Source organism: Marmota flaviventris, chromosome 5 (assembly GCF_047511675.1).
Source record: "Marmota flaviventris isolate mMarFla1 chromosome 5, mMarFla1.hap1, whole genome shotgun sequence".
Taxonomy (NCBI): domain Eukaryota; kingdom Metazoa; phylum Chordata; class Mammalia; order Rodentia; family Sciuridae; genus Marmota; species Marmota flaviventris.
Genome location: NC_092502.1, coordinates 72,657,282 through 72,683,817, shown reverse-complemented (window position 1 = coordinate 72,683,817; position 26,536 = coordinate 72,657,282). Strand labels below are relative to the sequence as shown.

The 26,536-nt window shown below is 37.3% G+C and overlaps 1 protein-coding gene and 1 pseudogene across 2 annotated transcripts; one reads left to right on the top strand and one right to left on the bottom strand.

Annotated features, from left to right (window-relative positions):
* Positions 1–5,066: 5,066 nt before the first annotated feature.
* Nme5 (NME/NM23 family member 5) lies at positions 5,067–26,525 on the bottom strand. Of its 2 annotated transcripts, none has more exons than XM_027927789.3 (6): positions 26,415–26,525; positions 25,861–26,035; positions 14,262–14,467; positions 13,250–13,350; positions 11,389–11,507; positions 5,067–5,270 (listed from the first exon to the last, which is right to left on the bottom strand). In XM_027927789.3, the coding sequence occupies exons 2-6, from the start codon at positions 25,987–25,989 to the stop codon at positions 5,163–5,165; spliced, it is 663 nt and encodes a 220-aa protein (XP_027783590.1). In that variant the 5' UTR covers positions 25,990–26,035; positions 26,415–26,525; the 3' UTR covers positions 5,067–5,162. The 2 variants fall into 2 exon arrangements, with proteins under 2 accessions (XP_027783590.1, XP_071467961.1); XM_071611860.1 differs by lacking the exon at positions 25,861–26,035 and adding an exon at positions 15,820–15,933.
* On the top strand, positions 22,912–23,271 carry LOC114086509 (non-histone chromosomal protein HMG-17 pseudogene; annotated as a pseudogene).
* Positions 26,526–26,536: the final 11 nt, after the last annotated feature.

The following is a 26,536-nucleotide window of genomic DNA, read 5'->3' as shown; positions in this document are numbered from 1 at the left end:
CAGGAATGAGCAAGGTGAGCAAATAGATCATTCTAGCTAGAGCAGAGTTCATAAAGGCAGGTTCTGGAGAAATGCACTTTTTTTTTTTTTTTGTGGTGCTGGGGATTGAACCCAGGGCTTTTTGTATGGGAGGCAAGCACTCTACCAAGTGAGCTACATCCCAAGCCCAAGAAATGCACTCAGAAAGATATACACTGGGTCAGGGGTTGTGGCTCAAGCGGTAGTACGCTCACCTGGCATGTGCAGGGCACTGGATTCGATCCTCAGCACCACATAAAATAAAATACAGATATGTGTCCACCAAAAACTAAAAAATAAATATTAAAAAATTCTCTCTTTCTCTCTCTTTAAAAAAAAATTCATTTTATATATTTCACTATATAATCAATAAGTAATTATATATATGTACATATACATTGTACATATATGTGTGTTTGTATACACACTTTATTTTTAAAATATTTATTATTTATTTATTTATGGTCAATATTGGGGATTGAACTCAGGGGCACTCTGTCACTGAAGTACATCTTACCCCTTTTTATTGGCTAAGTTTTCCAGGCTGGCCTCTGGAGACTCCTGCATCACTGGGATTAAAGGTGACATGCTTCATAACTTCTTTTTTTTTTCTTTCTTTAGTGCTGGGCATCAAACCCAGAGCCACATGCATGCTAGGCAAACACTCTACCACCAAGTTACATCCCCAGCTCATGCTTCATAATAGCAAAATGGGTACACCAGCTATGTGGAAATCAGGTATATTCCAAACCCACTAATAAGGTGAAGAAAATGATCAAATGATAGCAGGAAAAAAAGATGAGGAGATTTTAAAAAAAAGAACAAAGCTAAAGAGGAAGAAAAATATTATAAGAAAATGCAAGGGCATGGAATCCAGCAAAAAGGCTAGTTTAGATGGCTCAGGAGAGCTGAGAGCCAGGTCTTAGAGCTAGGTAACTATTGAAGGGCCCCAAAGATCATGTGGGGCACATAGAACCTGTAGCAAGCTAGGCAAGAGTCAGGTTTCTTATATACAATATGTATGCAGTAGGGACCTTCTATTTTAGTGACAGAAAGACGGATCATAATGTGATTTCACCAGTGGAATAATACCCTAATAATTTTACATTTTTACTTAATTTAGAATTTTGTTTCTCACTACCAAGATCACAGTGGTTTCACATATTATATTTTCTCAAATCATTCCAGAGACACATGAAGAAATTAATAATAGTTTTCCTTTTGTTTTAAAATTGTATCTCTAAAAGACACAAACAAGCCAAGTTAAATTAGATTAGTGCTTATAAATAGCACTTTATTTTAATTGAGCTTTAAAATAAAAAAAGTTTAAAAAAATCTAAAAATTTTCATCTGGTCTGTCAGTTGTATCCATTGGATGGTTAGGAGTTTGGCATGACTAATTTCTTTACAGTTCATTTACTAAATGACACCATATAAAAGCAAGCACTACTGAAAAGGATGTGCTTGTTTCCAAATTTCAACTCATTGTAGACTGACTGCATTATATTGGTCCTTGTCTAACCATTTTATGGTGCAAGAAGGCATTAACCACATATATATGTTAAAGACTTCTTGGATTATTCTCACATTGGCAAGAGCCAGAAAGACTAGAGGAAGCCCAGAGAGGTTATTATTCTGGCCACCCAGAAGGATCAGGATTTTATAATCCTGATTAAGATAAGATTTATTAACCATCCTACCCCAAGATGGAGATGCTTATTCTTATAAAATAACTTAACCTTTCCTATCCAACCACTAGATAATGTTTGCTGAAAACTAACCAGCTCCCAGAGTTGAGAATGCTAATTAACTAAGCTCAGTAGGGTTGCTTCAGAATGAAAACAACTGAATATTGAGATTCAAACCTTGAAAATTCAAAGAAGACCCAGAAATTGTGGTTTAGGTTGACATGTTGTTGATAGTTTTTCAGGAGTTTTCTCGAGTTCATCTAATTTGTCCAATTTATAGACCTAAAGATGTTTGTAATATCCCCTCACTGTCCTTTTAATATGTGTAAGGTCTGTACTCCTTTGACAACTATTGGGCTGAATGAGTACAACTTGTATGATAGAGAAAAGGGGATTGGGGTTTTTGAGCCTGCTCTGAGAAACTATTTGAAGGCATAATTTTTCAAGAAACATTTCTCCCACCTCAGCCAAGAAATGCAGATGAGGCAAGGGGTGGGGTAGGGGAGAGAAAAAGAAATGGAATTTTTTATGGTCCTAGTGGTGAGGCTGTTGGTCCGATTAGCTGCCCATTTGTCTGCAAGCTGCTTTCTCCTCCCATTCTGTGCTCCCTGCCATCACAGTGCAGCTGCTGCCCAGGAAGCATGAGGAAGAGACTCCCTCTGGAGCTGATGGCAGTGGCACTTGGAAAGTGCTGGCAGGGGGTGGGCTATAAAAAAACAATTTGGTCTGGGAACAAAAGGCATCAATCACAGCAGCGTCATCAACCTTTGATTTGGACAGGAGAAGAGAACTTTCTTGAGTCAGAAGCAGAAAAGGAACACTTTATTTAGTCATCTCCTTCTTCTAGTGGACTAAATGGTTTAATTAAATTAATAGGAAAGTTAATGCATTAATTCTGGAGCACCACAAAGATATCTCTCTCTCTCTCTCTCTCTCTCTCTCTCTCTCTCTCTCTCTTTTTTAGTCATATCCTTTGGTGAAGTAGGATAAAGCTATCTCATTTACAGTCTATATCTGAAGTTGCCAGAGTCACTGAATTCTACATTTAGGAGTTAACTTCTCTGTTAAAGGCCCTCATAAGCCTGGAAGTTTCTTTTTTATTTTATTTAAATATTTATTTATTTTAGTTTTAGGCGGACACAACATCTTTGTTTGTATGCGGTGCTGAGGATCGCACGCATGCCAGGCGAGCGCGCTACCACTTGAGCCACATCCCCAGCCCCTGGAAGTTTCTAACTTAATTAACTTTTTGGAAAGTAATTATGGATCTTAAATGAAAGGTACAAAGTTAGTATAGGAAATATTCTCAGAGAGGAGACTAACATAATAAAGAACCCAAGGAAAACAATTGAAGTTATAGAAGTAGCAAACTGAGAAGAAATGGCCACCTCTTAATCAAAAGTCAAAGCTTAATCTAAATAGTTCTTATAGTTAACTGCCTAAGAAAAGTGATAGTATTTCAGAGTTGGGAAAGTATGTCTCAAGTATCTGTGACACTTTCAAATCATGCTGGTCTATGACATCCTTAACCCAGACAGACAAACTATTGCCTTGGGCTGTCTTCTGATGTAGGCAGTATCTCATTCTTTAAAACTTCCCTAACTAGAAAATGAGGTAGAAATGCCCAGCTAGACATGTATCATATTTCTTGGCCAAGTATATGAAGAAGCCTGGAAAGAAGGGGCCTCTAGATGTTACCTTAGATCTAAGCTTCTAAAGAAGTAGAGAAATATGTAAATTTCCATTTAGTTCTAAATTGCAAAAAAGCTGCATGTTTGCTTACTTGTTTCTTTGGATCTTTTTAATTTGAATCCTGGAGAAAGAAACTAAATTAAGTGATGTATCTAGCTTAATAAGAATACCACACTATAATTCAGTGTGAGAAAAATGCATTAATGCATCCGTACTTAATGAGAACAAATGTGTGTATAGTACTTTATAAATAATAACATTTACCTGGATATCCTTCTAAATCTGGTACACATATATACTTTTTGTCCTCTCAGAGCAAATGTTCAAACACAGGGCCTCGAGCATGCTAGGCAAATACTCTACCACTAAGCTGCATCCCCAACTCTTTTTATTTAATTTTTAGTTGTAGATGGATACAATACCTGTAATTAATTAATGTATTTATTTTTTATGTGATGCTGAGGATCAAACCCAGTGTCTCACACATGCTAGGTAAATGCTCTACCACTGAACTACGACCCCAGCCTCTGTTCTTACTTTTTGAGAAAGAATGTCACTAAATTGTTGAGGCTGGCCAAGCATTTGCCATCTTCTTGCCTCAGCTTCTTGAGTTGCTGGGATTATGGTTGTATACCACTGTGCCTGGTATTTACCCCTAAATATTTTAGAGTTCATTACCTAAAAATAATAACGTTCTCCTTTTAATAATTTGCAATTATTTCTTAATGTTATCTACTATTTAAATATCTAAATCTCTTTGTCCTCTAAATGTTTATAGTTTTTAATTTGTTTTTTTTTTGTTTTGTTTTCTGGTAGTAGGTTGTGCAGCATTCCACCACTGTGTATATCCCCAGTCCATATAGAATTTTTTAAAAAATCATAATCCTGTCAAGATTTACTCATTACATTTAATCATCTTTTTAATATCTTTTAAACTAGAACAGTTTCCCCGATCTCCCCTTTTTTTTTCTTTCTTATTTTTTTCTTAACTGGGGATTGAACCCAGGGGCCTTCTACCATTGAGCCACATCTGCAGTCCTTTTTTTAAATTTTATTTATTTTTAGTTGTAGACAGACACAATACCTTTATTTTGTTTATTTATTTTTATGTGGTGCTGAGGATCGAACCCAGTGATGCACACATATGTGAGGCAAGCGCTCTACCGCTGAGCCACAACCCTAGCCCCATATCTGCAGTCCTTATTATTTTTTATTTTTAGACTGAGTCTCACTAAGTTGCTGAAGCTGATCTCAAACTCGCAATCCTCCCATCAGCCTCCTGAGTTGCAGAGATTATGGGCATGTACCATAGTGTGCAGCTTGGTTAAAATAATTGCTTTTGTCTCTTTTAATCTAGAATAGTTCTTCCTATTTCCATTTTCTTTTTCTTTCCCCCCTTGGGCCTTACTCATGCTTGGCTACCAGAGATATATCCCCAGTCCTTTATAAATTTTATTTTGAGATAGGAAGCTCATTAAATTGCTAAGGCTGCCCTTAAACTTGCAATTCCTCCCACCTTAGCCTTCCAAGTCACTGGGATTACAGGTGCATGTCACCATGCTTATTTTAAAGAAATAAACCCTTAGGAATAAGATTTCTTTTTAATTTCTTTTCTTTATTTATTTCCTTTTTGTGTGGTGCTAGGGATTGAACCCAGGACCTTACACATGAAATAAGCAATGAATAAGGTGGTAGTTTTTTTTTTTGTTTTGTTTTTATTTTTGTTTTTTAAAGCAGAAGCAGAAGCTTTTGCAATAAGATAGTTCATGATTTGTTCTTTGGAGGATTTTGAGGCTCTTCTGCAATTATATGATGATAATCAAATTTGGGTTTGTTGGGATTATTCTGCAGCAACCAATCAGCTAGCCAAATCTATGGAAGAAAAGAAAAAAAAAATCTTAAGTTAAACACTTAAATATTTCTTTCTAATACATACTATATTAATTAGAAACTTAGTTTTCAATATCACTTTAAGGAAATGACCATTAAAAATCAAAACACTATGATTTACATTATGCAAAATTGTAAAGTATATGTCAAAATTGGAAAAGAAGAAGTAAAATTGTTCATAGATAGCATAATCCTACTTAAAAAAAAAAAAACAAAACTCAAAGAATTCATGAAAGTGAACAGAAGGTTGCATAGCTCAGTGGTAGAGACAGCATGCTTACCATATGCATGCCTAGCATTTGATCTTCAGTACTATTTAAAAAAGAAAAGGAAACAAAGCAAAATAATAGACCCCCATATCTTTCTCTCTCTCTCTTTTTTTTTTCCTTTTTGGTACCAGGGATTGAACTCAGGGGCACTCAATCACTGAGCTGCCACATCTCCAGCCTTATTTTGTATTTTATTTAGAGACAGGGTCTCACCGAGCTGCTTAGCACCTAGTTTTTGCTGAGGCTTTGAACTCCTCCTACTTCAGCCTCCCAAACCGCTGGGATTACAGGCGAATACCATGGCGCCCAGCAAGACCCCATCTCTTAAAAAAAAAAAAAAAAAAAGAGCTGGGTACTGCGGTCTGCTTGTAATCCCAGGATTTGGGAGGCTGAGTCAAGAAGATTACAAATTTGAAGCTGGCCCCAGCAAAATAGTGAGGTTCCAAGCAACTAAGTGAGGCCCTGGTTCAAAATAAAAAAGGGCTGGGGGTGTAGCTCAGTGGTAAATCACCACTGGGTTCAAGCTCCAGTACCAAAATAAATAAATAAGTAAATAAATAAATGAACAAAACAACAAAGACAGACATAGAAGTTTAGTTGTAAATTTCCCCAAGCGCATTCCCATATCCAAAAGCATAATTAATGCCTACAGTTCAGATAGTGTAGTTTAAAAAGTTATAAAGAGGGGGCTGGGGATGTGGCTCAAGCATAACATGCTCGCCTGGCATGTGTGGGGCACTGGGTTCGATCCTCAGCACCACATAAAAATAAAATAAAGATGTTGTGTCCACTGAAAAATTTTAAAAAAAGTTACAAAGATATAATTATATTAATAATTATTTGCTTTTAATACAAATGTTCAATACAAGGGATTTTTTTTCAATGATGGGGCTCAAATCCAGGCGCCCGCCCCCCCCCCCCCCCATGCATAAGAGATCATTTTTTTTTTCTTTTGGTACCAGGGATTGAACCCAGGAGCGCTTAACCCCTGAGCCACATCCCCATCCCCTTTTTTATTGTTTTATTTTGACATAGGATCTCACTAACTTGCTGAGGCTGGCATTGAACTTGTGATCCTCCTGCATCAGCCCCCTGAGCTGCTGGGATTACAGGTGTGCACCTCTGTACCTGGCATAAGAGGTGATTTTAACTATTTCCAGAAATAAATCCATACATCTGTGGCCAATTTACTTTTTAAAAATATTTTTAGTTGTCTCTTGACCTTTATTTTATTTATATGTGGTGCTGAGACTCAAAACCAATGTCTCACACTACATCTCCAGTCCCAATTTTGACAATGGTACCAATTCCACTCATACAGAAAGAATAATTGCTTTAAACAAATGGTACTGTGACAACTAGGTTTCTATATGTAGAAGAATGAAATTGGACCCTTACCTCCCAATACATATAAAAGTTAACTCCAAATGGATCGATGACTGACCTAATTATAACAACTAAAAACTAATAAAATCCTGAAAACAAATGGGCAAAATTTCACAGCCTTGGATTTTGCAATAGAATCTTATATATAATAGTAAAAGCCCCAAAACACAAAAGAAAAACTTGGACTTTATCAAATTTGAAAAACTTTCATACTTCAAAGGATATAATTAATTAAGAAAGTGGAAAGACAATTTACAGATTGGGAGAAAATATTTGCAAATCATGCATCTTATAAATATTTAATATCTGGAAATATTTTTTAAAAACCCTATAATTCATCAAAATAACCCAATTAAAAAATAGGCAAAGAACTCGAATTTTTTTTGATGGGATGGGTACTAGGGGTTGAACTCAGGGGCACTCAACCACTGAGCCACATCCCCAGCCCTATTTTGTATTTTATTTAGAGACAGGGTCTCACTTAGTTGCTTAGTGCCTAGCTTTTGCTGAGCCTGGCTTTGAACTGCAGTCTTACTGTCTCAGCCTCCCTTGCAGATGGGATTATAGGCATGGGCCACTGCGCCCAGCAAGTACTCAAATTTGAATAGGCATTTCTTCAAATAAGGTATACAAATGGCCAATTAGTTCATGAAAAGATATTCAACATCATTAATCATTAGGAAAATGCAAATCAAAATCAAATGAAGGTCTGGGTTTGTGGCTCAGTGGTAGAGTGCTTGTCTCTCATGCATGAGGCACTGGGTTAGATCCTCAACACCACATAAATAAATAAAATAAAACAAAAGTATTGTGCCCATCTACAACAACAACAACAACAAAAAAGTCTTAAAAAAAAAATCAAATGAAAACCACGCCTGGTGGTGGACATCTGTAATTCCAGCTACTCTGTAGGCTGAGATGGGACAATTGCAAGTTTGAGGCTAGCTGGGCAATCTAGCCAGATCCTGTCTCAAAATAAAAAAATAAAAAGGACTGGGAATGTAGCTCCAGTACTGCAATCACCAATACTATAAAACAAAATAAAAAAGAACATAAAAAATTGTGTTAAGTGGGGGCTGGGGTTGTAGCTCAGTGGTAGAGCACTTGCCTCTCACATGCATGAGACACTGGGTTTGATCCTCAGCACCACATTAAAAAATCTTATAAATAAATAAGAAAACCAATGCACTAATTCTTTTTTTTTTTTTTTTTGAGAGAGAGAGAGAGAATTTTTTAATATTTATTTTTTTTTAGTTTTCAGTGGACACAACATCTTTATTTTATTTTTATGTGGTGCTGAGGATGGAACCCAGTGCCCCGCGCATACCAGGCTAGTTCGCTACCGCTTGAGCCACATCCCCACCCCAATACACTAATTCTTAAAAAAAAAAAAAAAATGTTATAAGTGAACTAAGCCACCACAAAAGAACACATATTGCATGATTCCACTTATATGAAATAAATACAACAACTTGATAGAGACAGGAAAAAAAAATAGAAGATACCAGTTGAGAAAAAGAAGAGAATGGAGAATAATTGCTTGATGGTTATAGAATTTCTGTTTGGAATAATGAGAACATTTTGGAAATAGGTAGTTAGGCAGTGGTAAAGGTTGTACAACACTGTAAATATAATTAATGCCACTGAATTGTTCACTTAAAAAAGTTAAAATGGACGGGCTGGGATTGTGGCTCAGCGGTAGAGCACTCCCCTAGCACTGGTGGGACCCAGCTGATTCTCAGCACCACATTAAAAAATAATAATAATAAATAAAATAAAGGCATTGTGTTGTGTCCATCTACACCTAAAAAAAAAAAAAAGTTAAAATGGGGGCTGGGGTTGTGGCTTAGTGGTAGAGTGCCTGCCTCGCACATGTGAGACACTGGGTTCAGTCCTCAGCACCACATAAAGATATGTCCATCTACAACGAAAACAAATATTTAAAAAAAAATTTAAATGTCAAATTTTATGCGTATATAAATTATATATATTACACCACAGTAAAAATTAAAAATCAGATATATACAAAAGTAGTGAAAATAGTGTTAAAAGTTATTTTGGGGGGTACTTGTTAAAACTATTGATCAAGCTGGGTGCTGAGGCATATGCCTATAATCCTAGCAGTTTGGGAGGCTGAGGCAGGAAGGATTGTGAGTTCAAAGCCAGCATCAGACAATTTAGTGAGGCCCTAAGTAACTTAGTGAGACTCTGTCTCTAAATAAAATATTTTAAAAAAGGGTTGGGGATGTGGCTCAGGGGTTAAGTACCCCTGGGTTCAATAACCAGTACCAAAAAAACCCAAAAACAACAACAACAAAAACTACAGGTCAATGGAGCAGAGTACAGAATTTATTATGTGATTAAATAAAACTTTACAAATCAATGTACAAGGACAGTTGGTCAGGAAAATAATCAATATGCATCTTCATTTTGTGTTATATGCAAAAATAAATCCAATGCAGGATAAAGTCAAACATAAAAACTCTAGGACTGGGGATGTGGAAAGCACTTGCCTACTATGTGTGAGGCCCTGGGTTCCATCCCTGAGAAAACAAAACAAAAATTCTAGAAGAGGGCTTGGAGATGTAGTTCAGTTGGTAGAGTGCTTGCCTAGCATGCACAAGGTACTGGGTTTGATTCTCAGAATTGTAAAAAGCAAAATAAAGAATTAAAATTGTGGCGTACACCTGTAATCCCAGCGGCTCAGGAGGTGGAGGAGGCAAGAGGATTTTGAGTTCAAAGCCAGCCTCAGCAAAAGTGAGACACTAAGCAACTCAGTAAGACCCTCTCTCTAATAAAATACAAAATAGGGCTGGGGATGTGGCTCAGTGGTCGAGTGCCCCTGAGTTCAATCCCTGGTACAAAAAAAAAAAAGAATTAAAATTGGGGCCTGTGGTTGTGGCTCAGTGGTAGAGAGCTTGCCTAGCACATGTGAGGCACTAGGTTCGATCCTCAGCACCACATAAAAATAGATCAAATGAATGTATTGTGTCCACTTACAACTAAAAAAAAAAAAAATTATTTTAAAGAATTAAAATTTTAAATTTTCTTCCCCCCCCCCTTCAGTATTGGAACTCTCTACCACTGAGCTATATCCCCAGCCCTTTTTATTTATTTATTTTATTAATTTGTTGTTGTTGTTAACAGGAATTGAACACAGGGGCTCTTAACCACTGAGCCACATCCCCAGACCTTTTTATTTTGACACAGGACCTCACTAATTTGTTGAGGCTGCTTTTGAACTTGCAATTCTCCTGCCTCAGGCTATCAAACTGGTGGAATTATAGGCATGCACCTCTACACCCAGCAGTCACAGGCTTCTTATTAAATAAACATATTATTTTCACAATATGCCTATTTTATTTTCTGGTGAAAGCAGAAAATTGGTAGAAGGGATTAGATCTTTTCCATCTGGCAAGGTAGTACATATTTGTAATCCAAGATCCTCAAGAAGTTTTTAGGTAAGAGGATGGAAAATTCAAGGCCAGCATAAGCAATGTATTAAAACCCTGTCTCAAAATAAAAAGGCTGGGATGTAGCTCAGTGGTAAAGCATTTGTGTGGCATGTAGGAGAGCCCTGGGTTCAATTCCCTGTACTGCAAAAAAGAAAAGCTGGCATTAAAGTAATCTTCCCTGCTGGGGCAGTGGTACATGCCTGCCATCTCAGTTACTTGGGAGGCTGAAGCAGAAGTGTCTCAAGTTTGAGGCCAGCCTCAGCAATTTATCAAGATTCTGTTTCAAAAGGTGGGTGAGGGGCAGTGCTGGCGTTTTATACCTCAGTGGTAGGGTACTTGTGGATTCTCTCCCTAGGATTGCATTAAATAAAATAACCTTCCCTGATGATCTTTGAGAGTCTTCAAATGGGTAGGAGTAACTGTAAAGAAGACACTGGATGACAGTTGACCCTGAATAACTATCCTAATTCCTTCTACCAAACTATTCTTACATTTTACTGAGCATTGTGGAGACATTTGGGAATGTGAATAAATATAAGTTGCTCTAGTTAAAAAAAATAGATATTATGATGCCAGGCACCATGGCACATAACTGTAATACCAATGACTGGGGAAACTGGAGGATCACAAGTTCAAGGCCAGCCTCAGCAATTTATTGATACCCTGTCTAAAAATTAAAAAAAATAAAAAGGTCTGGGATGTGGTTTAGTGGTAGAGTGTTCCTGGGTTCAAACTCAAGTACTACAAATAGATAAAAAAAATGTTTAATTTTTAAAAAATATTAGATAACATGAGAATTAAAATGCTGAACAAAATTCAGCAAGTAAATAAGTAATCAATAGTTATGGTAAATATCTGAAATGTATATAAAATAGTTTTTAAAATGCTCATTTTAAAAAAGCTCTCAATACTTTCACTATTTCAAAAAATACAATGTTTTAAAATGACAACTACAGACAACACTTTTTTAATGTACAAAAGATTTCTTACAAAAGGATCTCTTGGTTTTTGTTTACAAAGCTCTGTGAGTCCTTTAAGCAGAGTTGGTGTGACATATAAATTTAAATAGTCCTTAGCAGCTTGTCCAATTGGAATGGGCTCAACAATCACTGCAAATACAAATATATTCTTGTTAAAACAAATATAAGAGATGAAATATAAGAAAGTCATTTAAAAAAATACCAGAGGGCTGGGACTGTGGCTTAGTGGTAGAGGGCTTGCTTCCTGTGTGATGCACTGGGTTTGATTCTCAGCACTGCATATCAATAAATGAATAAAATAAAATTCCATCAACAACTAAAAACTATTAAAAAAAAAAAAAAGGATACCTGAAACCTAGCGCGGTGGCAGACACCTATAATCCCAGCTTACTCATGAGACTTAAGGAGGAATATCACAAGTTTGAGGCCAGCCTAAGCAATTTGGGAAGACCCTATCTTTAAATATAAATGGGGAGGGGGGCTGGGATTGAGGCTCAGAGGTAGAACACTCACCTAGCATGTGTGAGGTATTGGGTTTGATCCTCAGCACCACATTAAAAAAATAAAATAAAGATATTGTGTCCACCTATAACTAGGATCACATATGTGCAACACCACGCCCAGTTTTTATAAAATAAATACTGTTTTATATAAAATATAAAGTATTTTATAGTAGACAATATTATGAAAAATGTGAATAAATGTTCAAAACTAGGAGATAATTCATTCAACAAATAACAAGTACTTTACACAGTGTTACAGAAACAATAGTAAATAATACATAGTTCTTGCTCTTACAGAGTACTGAGTATACATATAAAATGTTTCCATCTATACAATTTTATTAATATTTCTACTCTTTTCAAATTTTTAAATATGTCAGCTTCAGAAATTTTTAGTCTTTTCAGTTTTGTTTTCTTGTCACACTACAAGTGACAAGTCTTACAATAAATAGAATTTATAAAGAATATATTTATATTCAGGAAACTGACAGAACATTTTAAGTTCAAGGCCAGCTTCAGCAATTTAGTGAGAACCTGTCTTAAATAAAAAGGGCTGGGGAAGTAGTTCTATGGTAAAGTACCTCTGATTCAATCCCCAGGACCTGCACCTCCCCACCCTGCCATATATATATAAAATAAGTAATAGTAGGTCCATTATTTTTCTTTTTTCTTTTTCCTATCTGCAAAGCTGGGGATCAAATCCAGGATATGGTGCATTCTTAAGCAAGTGCATTTCTCCAGATACACTGAGATATATCCCCAGCCCAATGTGTTACTTTTAATAAAGATGAGAAAGTGAAGCTACTGGTCACCAGATTTTTCTTTTTGTGAAAAATATGATTGAAAACCATCCCAAAATATCAGTGCTGTTCCTTACTATGTCCTCTTCCAAGAAGCTTATAACGTCCACAGTAGAATGGAAAAAAAAAAAAAAGACCCTAGAATTGTTAATTTCATAATTGCATGAGACTTTGTTAGGCAAACAGTTAACTGTTAGAGAAGATGGTAAATCAATTGTAATTTCTAAGAGAGTTCCTTTTCTTCCTTCCTTCCCCTACTTCTCATATAAAAAGTTTTATTGAAGCACTAAAGATTAGGAGAAGAGCAACCCTAAATATGTCTAGTCCAAGAGAAAGAAAGAAAAAAAAATTAAACTTTCAAAAGAGTCCCTAAAGGGCACAGTTTAGTTCTGTGGAAAATGTTGAGTTTTCGATTTGTGGCTTCAAATTTTTGAGTAACTCCAACTTGAAAATATGACAAAACATATTGGAGAAAACTCCTGTTATCTTCCTTCCCAGCCATATCTTCAAAAGAAAAGAAAAATCAAATAAGGCAATAGAGTTGACAGATCAGTCACATGTAACTCACCTTTAGGAAACATGAAACGAATTTCTCTTTCTGCTGCAGTAAAGTCATTACTCCCATGAAGTGCATTCCTCAGGTCATCTGTGCCATAAATTGCCCTTAGACTAAAAGTAAATTAGAGTTGATGCCCATCCAATCCACACCTTTTCCTTATTTCATTTTTTAAAAAATTTTTAATATTTATTTATTTTTTTTAGTTTTGGGAGGACACAACATCTTTGTATGTGGTGCTGAGGATTGAACCTGGGCCGCACGCATGCCAGGCGAGCACGCTACTGCTTGAGCCACATCCCCAGACCCTTTTCCTTATTTCATATGAATGCATTCTACTTAGAAATCTTACAGAAGCATTGCCACTTCTTACACATGTAGGCTTTGATATATTTTGAACTTTAGCTTATATCTATCTAGATAAGGGCCAAATACATTTAAATCTGCAGGAAGGATATACTGGGAAAATAGGAGTTCTCTATGTAAGAAAGAGGTGTTATTTTGTGAGAACTGAAAAAGCAATGCATACACAGCAGTGCCAGAACTCAGGGTAAGGATGTGGCTTAGTGATAGATGGTTGCCTGGCACGTGTGAGGCCCTAGGTTCAATCCCCAACAATGGGTGTGGGTTGATGGCGTTCAAGAATTCAGTGTCCTCTTGTTTTCAGACATTAGTGATAATGCTGAAAATTTGGGTTTCTTCTGAATTACCAATATTCTTTTAAAATACCATACCAATTTTCCCATGAAAAATCCTACTTCAGTGGCAGTTTAATTCAAGGATAAGAAAAGAATAAGGCTAATTAATCATAAATTATAATTTTCTGAGGCCTTTTGTAGTATTTGATATTAAGATAGACACTGAAATAGTTAAAATAGAAAATAAAAACCCCACAGACTCCTCAAAGAAAAGCTAATTGAGGAAAACTTCTAAATAAAAGAAAACTCCCATTACAATAAAATCAGACTTTCTTTTTAAAAAATTTTTACAGATGGATTCAATTCTCCCATCCCAGGAAGATTACCTGTCTGGGTGTGTCTCCTTAGCTACTAAAGAATTACTTGGTCCCAAAAGTTCTTTCCAGTAAGTGATGGCTTTATGTCTAGCTAATATCATGGCAACAAGTGGTCCAGAACTCATGTAGGCTGTTAAATTTGGGAAAAACATTTTCCCATACTGTTCCACATAAAAGTTACTACAGTGCTCAGGGCTAAGATGTAGTTTTCTTCTCTATAAGAAAAACAAAGTCAACAAAAGCATTTAAAGTGACAGTTCAATAGTACCTTATTAAGTCATTAATAACTTGAAATTAGTACCAATTTAATTACAAACTTGGCTTATCTTTATATTATGAAGAAAGAACATGATAATTAAATGTACACTGAAATAAGATAATAAGAGGTATTATGTAACCTACTGAAGAAAAATGATTCCAGTTTGGCAACCTTCCTTGCTAATGACAAATTCATCACATTTCCTTTTTTTTTTTTTTTTTGTGGGGGGGGTACTGGGGATTTAACCCAGGGGCCTTCTACCATTGAGCTACACCCCCAGCCTTTTTTATTTTATTTTAATTTTATTTTGAAACAGACTGGACTTGAATTTGTGGTAATCTTTCCTCAACATCCAACTTGCTAAAATTACAGGCATACACAATTGCACACTGCTCCTTCCCACTTTTTTTGGTTCTTGGGATTAACTCAGGGATATTCTACCATGAAGCTACATTCCCAGCCCTTTTTATTTATTTAAACTGAGAATTTATTTATTTGGGAATTAATTAATTAAAATTGGGGGTTGAACACAGGGGCATTTTACCACTGAGCTACCAACACAGCCTTTTTTAATTTTTATTTTTAGACAGGGTCTCAAATTAAGTTGCTAAGGTTAGCCTCAAACTTGTGATCCTCCTCCCTCAGCCTCTGAGTAACTGAGATAATACATGTAAGCCCCCATCACATCTCCTTCCTAAAGTAATATTCCAATTATCAAGATGTTGTTAATGTGTACTTCATACATATTAAAGAAACAAAATTGAACTTCTGAATATTTCAAATTCACCTTTCACTATATATGTGTGATTTTTTCCATTCTTTGTTAAATTTTCCTACATTACTTGGGAAGCTGGTTTCATTATGGTCATTAGAAATATCATGCAGAATAATGATGCAGTAAGGAACATTTTCACTTGAATGTTATGTATTCTTTATTCTGGTTCTGACATTTCTGTTGATTTCACTGTAACCCTAAGAAAAATTAGTTGTGTTTCATTTCTCCATTTGACATAATATGAAACATTTTGGACAAATAAATGTTTTTTCCCCCAACAAATGTGAAGCTATAAGAAGGAACAATTAGGGCTGGGGATATAGCACAGTTGGTAGAGCGCTAGCCTGGCATGTACCAGGCCCTGGGTTCAATCCCCAGGACCACAAAAAAAAAAAAAAAGAAGGAGCAATTAAATTTTAAAAATCATGGTAGCTGGGTCAATCATTTTCCCCAATTTGAATATCACTTATTCCCTAAAAGCAGTTATTTTGAGTGCTGTTAAAAAAAAAACAAAAACTAAATAAATCACCAACCTTGTGGAAACTCATGCCTGTAATCCCAGCAATTGGGGAGGCTGAGGCAGGAGGATCACAAGTTCAAAGCCAACTTCAGCAACTTAGTGAGGCTCTGAGCGACTTAGAGAGAACCTGTCTCAAAATTAAAAAAAAAAAAAAAAAAATTAAAAAGGGCTAGGGATGTTGCTCAGTGGTTAAGTGCTCCTGGGTTCAAATCACCAGATGAACTGTAATTCCAGCTATTCAGAAGGTTGAGGCAGGGTTTGGCAAATTTGAAATCAGCCTAGTGAATTTCCTGGGACCTTGTCTGTCTCTCTGTTTCTCTCTCTCTCTCTCTTTTTTCTTTTCGTATTAGAGATTGAACCCAGGGGTGCGTTTTACCACTGAGTTACATCCCCTTTTTATTTATTATCTTGAGACAGGGTCTCACTAAGTAGTTTAGGGCCTCGATAATTCACTGAGGCTGGTCTTGAGCTTGCAATGCTCCCAAATTAGCCTCCCAAATCTCTGGGATTACAGATGTGCACCACTGTGCCTGGCTGAGACTCTGTCTTAAAATTAAAAATGGGTTGGGAATGTGGCTCAGTGGTAGTGTCCCTAGGTTAATCTCTAGAACAGAAGGATAAAAATAGACACCAATATCTGGGGACAGTGGTCCACACATGTAGTCCCAACACTTGGGAGCCTGAGACAGAAGGAATTAGTTGGGCCCATGAGTTAAAAGGCCAGCTGGGCAACATTCTCTAAAAAAAAAAAAAGACATCAAAGAACTTCTGACTAGAGTATGGAGTAAAGATAGTAAGACATGGAGAGAAGTCACTAGGCAAAGGATAAAAATCTCCGTCATTTTTTTTTTAATTTAAATTTACTTTGTGTGTATATGTGTGTGTGTAGTGCTGGGGACTGAAACTTGGACTCGCACATGATAAGCAAGCACTCTACCACTAAGCTACATTTTTAATTTCTATTTTTATTTTTGTAGTGCTGGGGATTGAATGCAGGTTTCACATAGGCTAGGCAAGGGCTCTGCTACATCTCTAGTCCTGCTCCACCATTTTTGTTATTTTGTTTTTGAATTTTTTTTTTTTAAATATTTATTTATTTTAGTTCTCGGCGGACACAACATCTTTGTTTGTATGTGGTGCTGAGGATTGAACCTGGGCTGCACGCATGCCAGGCAAGCGTGCTACCGCTTGAGCCACATCCCCAGCCCTTGTTTTTGAATTTTGAGATAGGCTTTCACTAAGTGGTCCCGGATGCCTAGAACTTGCAATCTTCCTGCCTCAGCTTCCCAAATTGCTGGGATTATAGGTATGTGCCATCAAGCTCTGGCCTAACTTTATTTTTTTGTGGTGCCAGGGATCTGAACCTAGGGCCTAACACATGATAGGCAAGCCCTCTATCACTGAGCTACACCCCAAGACTAACTTTATTTTTTAACTTACAAACAGAAGAATAAACATTATACTTATTGATGGGGTACCATGTGAGATACACACATACACACACACATACACACACACACAAAATGTGTAATTGGGAGGGATAGGAGGGATAGTGGGGACTGAACCCTGGGGCTCCTTTACCACTGAGCTATATCCCAGTCCTGTATATTTTTTTTTTTTAAAGTTTGAGACAGGATCTCCCTAAGTTGCTGAGGCTGACTTTGAACTTGCAATCCTCCTGCTTCAGTCTCCCAAATTGCTGGAATTACAGGTGTGGTACAGGTGTGAACCCTATGCCCACCATTGGGTATTTTTTTTTTTTTTTTTAGGTACTGGGGATCAAACCCAGTGGGGCTGTACAACTGAATTACATCCCAGTCCTTTTTGTTTTGAAACAGGGTCTCACTAAATTGTCCAGGCTGGCCTCAAAACTCTAGACTCTCCTGTTTTAGTCTTCTGAGTAGCTGGAATTACAGGCTTGTACTACCATACTTGGCACATTGTATAATGTTTAGATCAGGTTAAACATATCCATCTCCCCAAACATTATCATTTCTTTATGGAGAAAACATTAAAACTCCTTTCTTCTAGCTTTTTGAAATATATAGTCCATTATCATACTGTGCAATACCATGCCAGAACATCTTATCCAATCTAATTAAAGTTCAGTACCTATAGATCAACTTCTCTTCATCACTCCAACCCTCCCCCATTCTCTTGTGTGTGGTAAAAAGTTTTATTTTAAATATTAAAAGAGTCCAATCTGATGAATTTCTAAACCTAAACTAGTGTAAAAATTCTTGGCCTACTTGGGCATGGTGGTATGCCTGTAATCCTAGCAACTCAGGAGGCTGGAGCTGGAGGATTGGAAGTTAGAGGCCAGCCTCGGCAAACTAGCAAGACCCTATTTCAAAATCAAGGGGGAAAAAAAGCAGGGGGGTGCTGCGGATGTAGCTCAGTGATAAAGCATCCCTGGGTTCAATCCCTAGTACCAAAAAAAAAAAAGCTAGGGGATGTGGCTCAATGGTTAAGCACCCCAGATCCAAGTCTTGGTTCCTAAATAAATAAATAAATGGCCAGGTATGGTGGCCGGCACCTGTAACTCCAGTGGCTCAGAAGGCTGAGGCAGGACAATCACAAGTTCAAATCCAGCCTCAGCAATTTAGTGAGGCCCTGTCTCAAAATAAAATAGGAGCCAGGCACAGTGGTGCATGCCTGAAATCCCAGTGACTAGGGAGGCTGAGACAGGATGTTTGTGAATTCAAAGCCAGCCTTAGCAATTTAGTGAGGCCCTAAGCAACTCAGTGAGACCCTGTCTCTAAATAAAATATAAAAAGGGGCTAGGGATGTGGTTCAGTGGTTAAGCACCCCTGGATTCAATTCCTGGTACCTAAATAAATAAATAAGGCTGGCATTTTGGCTCAATAGTTGAGCACCTCTATGTTCAATAATCATCATCATCATCATAATAAAGGTAAATTAAATTCAGCTGGTTATGGTGGCATACCTGCAATCTTAGAGGCTCAAGAGTCTGAGATATGAGTATCCCAAGTTCAAGCCTCGCCTGCTCAATTTAGCAAGACTCTCAGCAACTTAGAGAGATACTGTCTCAAAACAGAAAATAAAGAATTGGATGTAACTCAATGACAAAGTGCTCCGGGTTCAATCCCTAGTACTAATAGATAAAAAATAAAGGGCTGAGTGTGGTGGGGCACCCTGTAATCCCAGCAGCTCAGGAGGCTGAGGCAGGAGGACTGAAAATTTAAGTCAGCAATTTAGCAAGACCCAGTCTCAAAATAAAACATAAAAAGAGCTGAGGATGTGATTCAGTGGTTAACGGACCCTGGGTTCAATCTCTGGTAACACACACACACACACACACACAGAGTTACACTCATTCATGCCCAACAAAGACCACTAATTTGCATAAGAACCATATATAGTATCATGTCTCAATTTTAAATAATAGTATCAAGGATTAGCTAAATCAAGTGCTTTTGAAACTTCTCACTTCCTTATTAACAACTGTAAATAAGACATTCTTTAATCTATATATTTTGACTAATTTTAGCCTTCAAAGAAGGTTTTGACGAGTTTGTCAAACCTGTAATACCAGAGACTTGGGAGGCTGAGGCAGGATGATAGTTCAAAGCCAGCTCAACAATTTAGCAAGCCCCTGAGCAACGCAGCAAAATCCTTTCTCAAAATAAAACATAAGGGGTTGGGTTTGTAGCTCAGTGGTAAAGCATTTGCCTAGCACATAGTTTGATCCCAGCACCACATAAAAATAAATAAAATAAAGTTATATGTCCATCTACAACTAAAAATATCAATAAAAAATAAATAAAACATATAAAGGGCTGGGGATATTGCTCAGTGGTTAAGTGCCCCTGGGTTTAATTCCTGCCACCAAAAAAAAAAAAAAAAAAAGAAAGAAAAAAAAAAAAACCTTCTTTATTGTGAATGAGAATGATACAGAATGATACATCATCAAATTTCCTTTTTCTTCATTTAATCCTTGTTTAAAGCTAGGTGTGATAGTGCATGCCTGTAATCCCAGAAATTTGGGAGCAGAGGGTGAGGCAGGAAGTTTGCAAGTGTGAGTCTAGCCTTGGCAAGTTAGTGAAACCCTATCTTAAAATAAAAAAGGGCTGGGGATATGGCTCAGTTGGTAGAGTGCTTGCCTCATATGCATAAGCCCCTGGGTTCAATCCTTAGCACCACAAAAAAATAAATAATATAAAAAATAAAAAGGTCTAGGGATATAGCTCAGTGGTAGATGCCTCTGTGTTCCATACCCAGTACCAAAGAAAAGAACAGAAAAATAAGTCCTTGTTTAGAATTCTCATTCACAAAATCATTTTGAGAACACTGTATGTATGACCCAGTATCAAGTAATTTAGATTCAGATGCACTGACATTCTGAAATTGCCATTTCCTTATGTTGAAGATGCTGGTTTCTTTGAAAAGGTCTGATTGTTTACTTACTACTTAAAGAAGTTTTACCACACTGTATTAGGAATTCAGTGAAGATCTTGTTTTCCTTACTCTTTCTCATTCTCAAACTGTTGCGCTCATATATATATATATATATATTTTGGTACTGGGGAATGAATCATTACCAGGGGTGCTTAACCACTGATCCACATCCCTAGACCTTTCTTTTCTTCTTTTCTTTTTTTAATATTTATTTTTTTAGTTGTAAGTAGACACAATACCTTTATTTTATTTATATGTGGTGCTGAGGATCAAACCAGGGCCTCACACATACTAGGAAAGTGCCTTACCATTGAGCCACAACTCCAGCCCCACTCCTTGTTCTTTTTTTGAGACAGGCTCTTGCTAAGCTGCTGAGGCTGGCTTTGAACTCAAATCCTTCTGCCTCAGCCTTCCCATCCACTGAGATTACAGGTGTGTGCCACTGTGCCTGGCTCATCGGTTTTTTTTGTGAACCATTTATAAGGTAAAATGGTGGATTTACACAGGCCTGTGGAGTGCTGGGTAAAATCATGGCTAAGCCTGATATACTTTGCATTTTGAAAACAAAATCTTGGTTTATTTCCCAGGGCTAATGTGGAATTGGGTCCCACCCCAAAACTTTTTTTTTAAATTTTTATTTATTTATTTATTTATTTAGTACTGGGGATTGAACCCAGAGATGCTTAACCACTAAGCCACATCCCCTAGCCCTATTTTGTATTTTATTTAGAGACAGAGTCTCGCTGAGTTGCTTAGGGCCTCACTAAATTGCTGAGGCTGGCTTTGAACTCAAGATCCGTAGGATTACAGGAGTGGGCCACTGCACCAGGCCCTCCCCTAAACCTTTTAAAGGGAGCTCTACTTGACTCTATAGCAGACTCCCAAAGAGGTCTGTCAGTTGTCCCCTTCCTTCCCAGCACTCTACCATTCCCAATGTACCACATGCCTCTTAAGCAGGGAAAGCTACCTTCTGCAGTATGCTAGCTAATGTAGCATCTTTTTTTTTTTTTTTTGGCAGTTATAAAGAAGTAAATTACTTAGATCCAAGTTATTTATCACTTCTGTTCAAGGCAAAATGAGTTAACATTATTCAACTGAAAAAGTAAATATAAATGACATGCTTCTTAAAACATAAATATTTCAGTGACTCAATTTTAAACTCACATTTCTAGTTATTTTCTGGATAAATAAACTCAAACTCATGGTGGTACATGGAGCTGAAATGTGACAATACAACCCTTTGACCTTTCGCATGGGTAATCCTGTATAAAACATAAAATCATATGCAGTTGCTACCACAAAAAAGGTATCAGACTGATACAGGTATGTAATTTTTAAACTTAGATTCCTAAGTGAATACAACATTTTTGTTTCTGCAGTAGTTTCTTATGCATTTGAGTAAGCTTTGAATGTAAGAGCTAAGTGAATACTAAGTGTAAGGAAGCTCTAAGGAAATTTTCCCCTTGGTTTCCTGCTAGAAAATATTGTGTCCATAAGTAGAAGTCAATAAGCAATATAGCATCATTTAAAAAAATAAGGTCCATCTTTAAAGTTGATACTGAACCAGTATGCCATTGTTTGCTTTAAAATTAAATCAGGTGAAATTTTTTGAAATTAGGTTGACAAAAAAAGAGAAGCAGTAATATCAATTACAACCAGTACAGAACTCTTAATTCGAAACAAAGGAAAGACTGCCACCTACTGAGAAGAAGATATATAATTTTTCAGAAATCTTTCCCAAATAGAACAGGAAAGCCTCAAATTCAATGGACTCCTAACTCCAAGAAAGCCTATTTTTAAAAGCATACAGTACAAAAGGACAAATATTGTATGATTTCACTTACATGAAATAGCTAGAATAGTCAAATTCCTAGAGATAGAAACTAGAATAGCAGTTACCAGGGGATGGGGGAGAGGGAACAAGGAGTTATTTTTTAATGAGTAGTTTTAGTTCCGAGATGGGTGATGGTGATATTTACACAATATGAATGTATTTAATGGTACTTAAATGAACCCTTTCCAGGTGTGCTGGCTCATGACTGTGGCCCTAGTGATTCAGGAAGATTGAAATTTTGAGATCAGCCTCAGCAATTCAGCAAAACTTTACACAATTTAGCAAGACACCGCCTCAAAATAAAAAAGACTAGGATTTATTGGTAAAGTGCCCCTGGGTTCACTCCCCAGGACCAAAAAAAAAAAAGTTGTACCCTTAAAAATGAGCTGGACATGGCGGCTCATGTCTGTAATCCCAGTAAATCAGGAGGGAGGCAGGAGGATCACAAATTTGAGGTAATTTAGTGAAATCCTGTATCAAAAGAAAAAAACCTAAAAAGAGGCTGAAGATGTGGCTCAGTGGTAGAGCACCTCCGGGTTCAATCCCCAGTGTAAGAAAGAAAAATGTTAAAATGGTACATTTTATTATTTTACCACAATTAAAGAAGAAAAACAAAGCAGCAGGAGTAACAGCAACATACAATACACCATGGCTTATTGGGTAAGATGGCATGCCTATAATCCTAGCCCAGGGGAAGCTGAGGCAGAAGGATCAAGTTCAAGGCCAGCCTCAGCAACTTATTAAGAACCTCAAAACAGGAAGAAGAAAAAGGCGAGAACGACCCGGACTGACCAAAGCAGCACACCACTGCATCCCCAAGTCCAGCGCCTGCGTCCTGCCACCGTCACCACTATGCCCAAGAGAAAGGTTGAAAGGGATGCTAAAGGAGATAAAGCCAAGGTGAAAGACGAACCACAGAGAAGATCTGCAAGGTTGTCTGGCAAACCTGCTCCTCCAAAGCCAGAGCCCAAGCCTAAAAAGGCCCCTGCAAAGAAGGGAGAGAAGGTACCCAAAGGGAAAAAGGGAAAAGCTGACACTGGCAAGGATGGGAATAACCCTGCAGAAAATGGAGATGCCAAAACAGACCAGGCACAGAAAACTGAAGGTGCTGGAGATGCCAAGTGAAGTGTGTGCGTTTTTGATAACTGTGTACTTCTGGTGACTGTACAGTTTGAAATACTATTTTTTATCAAGTTTTATAAAAATGCAGAATTCTGTTTTACTTTTTTTTTTTTTAGGCTATGTTGTTAGCACACAGAACACTTCATTGTTGTTTTGGGGGGAAGGAGCATATGTCACTAGTAGAATGTCTCCAAAGCTGGATTGCTGTGGGGGAAAACACCTTTCCCTTCTAGTTTTGAGAGACTTCCTCTTTGTTCCCAAGAGGAAGGGATTCCCTGATGTTGGCACACATAGCCACCTTGGCACAAATGACTTGTGGTATGGAAAAACTCAGACTCATCTGTATGTCCTCCTGTCCCTGTCATCGGCATAGACTTAACTCCCCTAAACTCAGACCTGTTGGGACCTGATTCCAGTGTGATTATCAGTGTGTGGGGCAATCTGGACTTTCCAGTGACATCATTGAGAATAGTGTCCCTCAGAAGAGCAGCAGTTCCTTTTCTAGACTGTGGATCTTCAGATTAATAATTTTTGCCATTTTCCTTTCATTTCCTGAAAGTCAGGGTCGGCTTGTGAAAAGTTGTTGTTAAACAACATGCTAAATGTGAAATGTCAACCCTCACTCTAAACTTTCCCTATTCAGAGCATCAAATGAAGACTTCATTGGGTTTTATAGTGGCTTTCTGATTTTGGTAGTCCATCCAAGAAGGGAGTTTGAAAGTTTTTGTATACTGTTAATGATTGTCTGCCCATGTCCTGCCTGAAATACTATGATTGTTTATAAAAAGTATCTTTAATAAAGTTGGATACAGTTAAAAAAAAAGAACCTCAAAATAAAAATAAAAGGGCTGGAAATGTAGCTCAATAGTTGAGTGCCTTGGATTCAATCCCTAGTACTGAAAGGGAAAAGTAAAAAATATACAATGGCTGCTTTTGTCTGAAACTTACTGCTAACTAAACCAAGTGATATACAAACACACAAACTGATTTTTAGGAGGTTTTTTTTTTTTTTTGTGTGTGTGTGTGTGTGTAAAGTATTGGGAACTGAATCCAGGAGCTCTCTAACACTGAGCCCTTTCTATTTTTATTTGACACAGTTTTGCTAAACAGCCCAGACTGGCCTTGAACTGGTGATCCTTCTGCTTCAGCCTCCCAATTCACTGGGATTACAGGCATATGCCACTGTGCCAACTGAATCTTTTAATTATATTAAATATGTCCCTACACTTTCTTGTACCATTCCTATGCTCAGCCCTCACCTATCCATGAAAGCTCAACTGAAATCACATGTCTGAACAGACAACTGAAGTTTTTTTTATTCTTAAAATACTAACTAAATAAGCACTATGGTACCATATACATACATGTAAGAGAATAAAATACTAGGGGCTGGGTTTGTGGCTCAGTGGTGGAGTGCTTGCCTAGCATGTGTGAGGCACTGGGTTCGATCCTCAGCACGACATAAAAATAAATAAATAAATAAAGGTATTGTGTCCATCTACAACTAAAAAAATATTTTTAAAAAAAGAATAAAATACTAGAAATTAAAATAAGTTAGTAAAAAGAGGACAAGTTAAAATTATTCAATTCTGGGCTGGGGATACAGCTCAGTTGGTAGAGTGCTTACCTCACATGCAAAAGGCCCTGGGTTCAATCCCCAGCACCATACATACAAGCACGTACACACACACACACACACACACACACACTATTCAATTCTGCTGGGCAAGCAACTCAGTGAGACCCTGTCTTAAATAAAATACTAAAAAAGGCTGGAGATGTGGCTAAGTGGTTGAGTGCCCTTGAGTTCAATCCCTGGTACTCCCTCCCCCCAAATTCAATTCTATTTGATAATTTTTACATTTTTAAAAAATGTTTATTTTTTAGTTTTAGGTGACCACAATATCTTCATTTTATATTTATGTGGTGCTGAGGATCAGCATGCTAGAGGAGCACTCTACCACTGAGCCACAATCCCAGCCCCTATATTTTATATTCATTTTCAAACCTCTGTAAAACAAATGTAAGGTGTAAAATACTAAATGTTTATAATAATTGAAAAAATAGCAACAATTTAAAAATCCATCCATAGAGAATCAAGTAAATTAACTGTATGGGCAAATATTACACCTAAATTAGAAAGGATAAGATAGATTCGGATGTAATCTGAATGCTATCTAAGGGATTTTGTAAAGGGGCACAGGGGATGGAACAGCTGGGAAAATGTTTGTGGGGCTGGGGTTGTAGCTTTGTGGTACAGCACTTGCCTAGCATATGTGAGGTACTGGGTTTGATCCTTATCACCATGTTAAAAAAAATAAATTAAATAAGGGTATTGTGTTCATCTACAACTAAAAATAATTCTTAAAAAAGTTTTTAAACACATAGATAACTCCTGGAAGACCAGAAAGTATTAAGTGGTTGTCTCTCTCTGGAGATTGGGATGTGGGGTGGGAGATGGGAAGGTGAAGGAAAAAGCGATTTACTTCTCATTTTATTTCCACTTGAACTGTGACAAAAACTTAACTGTTACATATCATTTTTATATTTAGAAAAATAAAGCTAAATTTAATGCTTAACACTAAGGCTCTAAATGGGTAGTACCGCACATTTACATAAACATTTAAAGGGAGGGGGTGTCAAAGATTTTTAAAAAGCATGATCATGCCCAGAAGTTACCTGAACAATTGTGAATCCAGATCTTAGAATAATATCTTGTATCTCTTCCTCTTTGTCAACAATATCTGGTTTGATAATAGCCAGAGTTTTTTCTACATATATCTGAGGTGGGGGCATTGATATCTCCATTCTGGCTTTTCTGGGTACAATTTAGAAGTTTCTTGACAGATATCAACTGCAATGACATACATCCCCCCACCCCAAATACAACATAACTTTAATTAAGAATAGTAGTATTAGGTGATAGATTTAATTAATTTATAAAGGGAGAACTGCCATGTTTTTCTACAAACAGTCTGGACAATATAAATTTCTACTGTGCCCAAGTCAAGCCTTGGGTTTTCCTACATGCTTTCATCAAGGAAGGGAGGATCAAGAGCTCTCAGATCAGAGGCCAAGGGATGACCTAAAGGCCTGATACTAGACCAGACACCTGGAGGCCGCTGTAGCTGGGGAGGAGGACTGGTCGGCCACGCAGCTCACCACTCATTGAGGGGAATGGTTCCAGCCAACTGCCTTAAAAGACCCCGCCCTACCAAGAACACTCTACATACAGGGTTAAGCGTGAGTGAAAAATTGGATCCCCAAGTCCTCTGGTACGGTCCAGGATAGACTTTCTGAGCGCTCGCCTTGGTGAACACCCTTCTGCCGCCACACAAACTTGTTGCTAGGAGAC

Excerpts from the sequence above, each read along its gene's own strand:
- Nme5 (XM_027927789.3), bottom strand. The coding sequence starts at position 25,989 with ATGGAGATATCAATGCCCCCACCTCAGATATATGTAGAAAAAACTCTG. Across the intron at positions 11,508-13,249 it reads TCGTTTCATGTTTCCTAAAG|TGATTGTTGAGCCCATTCCA; the intron begins GTGAGTTACATG and ends TTGTATTTGCAG. Across the intron at positions 5,271-11,388 it reads AAAAACCAAGAGATCCTTTT|ATTTGGCTAGCTGATTGGTT; the intron begins GTAAGAAATCTT and ends TTTCTTCCATAG.